The sequence below is a fragment of the Glossina fuscipes genome, unplaced genomic scaffold, assembly GCF_014805625.2.
Source record: "Glossina fuscipes isolate IAEA_lab_2018 unplaced genomic scaffold, Yale_Gfus_2 60, whole genome shotgun sequence".
Lineage (NCBI taxonomy): Eukaryota > Metazoa > Arthropoda > Insecta > Diptera > Glossinidae > Glossina > Glossina fuscipes.
The window spans coordinates 7,265,247-7,268,379 of record NW_023998432.1 but is presented as its reverse complement, the minus strand read 5'-3'; the positions used below and the strand labels follow the sequence as shown (position 1 = coordinate 7,268,379).

Sequence of the window (3,133 nt, the reverse complement as noted above, 5' to 3'; positions counted from 1 at the left end):
GTGTCATGAAGGGTTTTTAAGGATGTCGCATTTGAAGTGGTGGCTGAATGATTGATGATCTTCTCCAACAATGTTGAGACAAGAATACGGCCATTGTTGTAGCGTTCCTCTAAAGTTGTCCAGGCGGATATGTAATTCTCTTCAGTTGTCGTTAGATGACTAACCAAACGATCGGCTTCTCCTATGAGATTAGCCTATAGGTACCACATTTTTTGTACATTGGGCATTGGCTGCAGGTCATGTGAAGAAATAGGTCGTAGAATTCTCTCCATTTGCCGTAGTCTCCATCGAATTCGGGAATGGCTACTTTTTGGAAGCGGCAACGAATTTGAAATGGTTGCATTGTAGGTTGATGAACCGGTTTTTGTGTCTTAGGTGAGTGTTAGTTGACGCTTCAACAACCATTGGTTGGAGTTGGCCATGGTTGTCTTGATGTAGACCATTGATTAGGGGATCTATGACCTCTTCCCAGACTTGATCATATAAGTCCTCTACTTGATTCCGAAGACTCATTTCAACCTATAACGAAACCTTTGAGACTGATCAATAAAAAAACTTGATAATAAAACTTCTACACCACTGAACTCATCATTTACGAATGATTCAAAAGAAAATCATAACAATGGTGGTGATGAAGGTGACGACGACGATAATGAACATGATAACGAGATTAATGATGTAAATAATATTGATTATAATGATGTTGCGATAGGTAATAATGATGTTCAGATGACTACATATTTAATTAGAGATATAAACCAAACGCAGGAAAAAGAACAAAAACCAAAACAAATTTATTGAAGCAATGGAAGGAGTAGAAGGAGTACAAACACTAAAAAGAATTTATTAAAGTACGGAAAGAGTGGAAGAGCTGGTAAGAGGATATTTCGTAATATCCCTCTAACCGCAGCTGCGTCAACAAAAGTAGTTCATAATACAGAAGATCCTCCATATGTTGATTACGTAGGTAATCAAGAAAAAGGAAGAGCTGACTTTCATAATGCAGAAGAAGACATGAATATTGATGAAACATCTTTGGTATCATCATCAGGGAGTACACCACTATTAACCAACAACAACAAGAAGAAAATGTATAGAATTAAAAAGAGCTTAAACCGGAACATCGACAAGAAAGGCGAAACGAAGCAAAACTACTAATACCCTAAGTAGAATTAATCAGGAATTTTTATATAGTTTGGGGTTTCAACTAAAATAGTCAGAAAACAAAAAAAATGAGTAATATAATTAATATATTACAATAACCACAATTTCATAATTCAATTACAAAAAACGAATATCACAGTTACACATCGTATTTACAATCATTTAAAAATATAATGAAATTCGTATATCAAATCAAAGTCAAGATTTGTATGTCCTACCAAGCGAAAGCTTTCTATATGTTGAAGGAACTGCGTCAAAGGAAGATGGTACAATGTCTAATAATATAAAACTGTCAAATAATTGTATGTCGCATCTATTTGATGAAATTCGATATGAGCTTCGCAGTATAGAAAATGATCGTACACGTCATTTGGGTATTACAACGGAAATAATAACTATCACATCATTGAATAAAGGTGAGAGTGAGAACCTACTGAATGCAGGATGGTCACCATTTAATATCGAAGAACTCACTATTGTGAGCGCTTATTTCAACTTTTGTATACCACTGAAGATGCTACTTGGATTTGCTGAAGATTTCAATAAAATCATAGTTAATTCTAAACATGAATTGATTTTACTACGATCTAAAGATGATAAACAGGCTATTAAAACTACCCTGGCAAATGAGCAAATTAAATTAAATATTTTGAGTATTACATGGAAGATGCCACATGTTCAACTTGCTGATGTTTGCAAATTGGAACGGTTTAGGAAAATCTATTCTCGTCAACCGTTAAATATATGCTTTAGAACTTGGGATATGTATTATTATCCTACATTTCGTCACAGTGTTACTGTTTTGTGGAATGTTAAGTTAGCCAGTGAAAATGAACGACCGCGTTTTCTGCTTATAGCATTTCGAAACGCCGAAAACAAATTTACTCATTGCAATTTAACGAATGTAAAGATACATCTAAATTCCGTTTCATATCCATATGATGATTTGAATCTTAGCTTCAGTCGAAATCAATTCGCTTTACTCTATGATATGTATTCAAAATTTCAAGAAAGTTATTATTCATGCGATTCATATCCGCTATTGAAACGTAATGAGTTTCCAACGCTTGCACCCATAGTTCTTTTGGATGTAATACTTCAAAATGAATCGGTTAAAAGCAGACCCATCGATATTCGCATTGAATTGAAAGCCTCAAGTAACATACCAGCTAATACATCAGCATTCTGTTTAATTATACATGATAAAATATTTGACTTAGAAATGAAGTAAGAAAAATATTGTTAATTGTAATAAAATAGCAATAAAATAATATACATACATGAATTTTTATAAAACAAGGGAATGTTCTTCTTCTCTCCATATATATTTACATATATCATTTACTTTTCATCATTATATCTTTAAACACAGCAGTGCGCGTTTGTAAAAGAAAAAAAATAGCGATGGGTAATCCTATACCGTTCACTATTACCACTCCTGATGTAGATTGGAATTCAAAAACGGTAGAGTTCAATTCAACTCTACGCAACGATGGTGCTCTGAAAATTAACGTATCATTTGTTATGATGAAAGTAAGTGAAGCACTCGAAACTAAAGACAATGATCATTTTTAAAAGATCAAGGTGATGCTACAACGTTAACAACTAGTACAACTATTTCACCTATTGAAGCACCAACGACACAGTAAGAACAAGAAAAAACAACAGAACAAACACCATTAAAATACTTTTCAGTGGATGACGCTGTAGAGGCATTTGGTAGATCGTTAATCAATTTCGATATGGATATAGGCGGTATACTGGAGGCTGAGAAACAATTTTATAGACATTTTAATCTCAAATATGAAAATGTTGATGTACCTATTTGTTTGACTTGTAAAAGTGTCAACGAGAAAAGACAACTAAAAATAAATTTCTTCGAATATCGCGAATTTGAACAAGAGAAAAAAAAAACCAATATGAAAATCAACGGTTCAACACTATACGCAATTTTAATTTTTATCAATAT

General features: G+C 33.2%; 1 protein-coding gene across 1 annotated transcript; it reads left to right on the top strand.

Moving 5' to 3' along the window:
- Positions 1-1,435: 1,435 nt before the first annotated feature.
- LOC119637675 lies at positions 1,436-2,813 on the top strand. Its single transcript, XM_038033870.1, has 3 exons — positions 1,436-2,321; positions 2,537-2,701; positions 2,743-2,813. The coding sequence occupies exons 1-3, from the start codon at positions 1,436-1,438 to the stop codon at positions 2,811-2,813; spliced, it is 1,122 nt and encodes a 373-aa protein (XP_037889798.1).
- Positions 2,814-3,133: the final 320 nt, after the last annotated feature.

Bases quoted from the DNA above. Each gene is read 5' to 3' on its own strand.
- LOC119637675 (XM_038033870.1), top strand. From the start codon at position 1,436: ATGTCTAATAATATAAAACTGTCAAATAATTGTATGTCGCATCTATTT. The intron at 2,322-2,536 runs GTAACATACCAG...CTTTAAACACAG, and splicing joins CATTGAATTGAAAGCCTCAA to CAGTGCGCGTTTGTAAAAGA. The intron at 2,702-2,742 runs GTGAAGCACTCG...CATTTTTAAAAG, and splicing joins ATTTGTTATGATGAAAGTAA to ATCAAGGTGATGCTACAACG.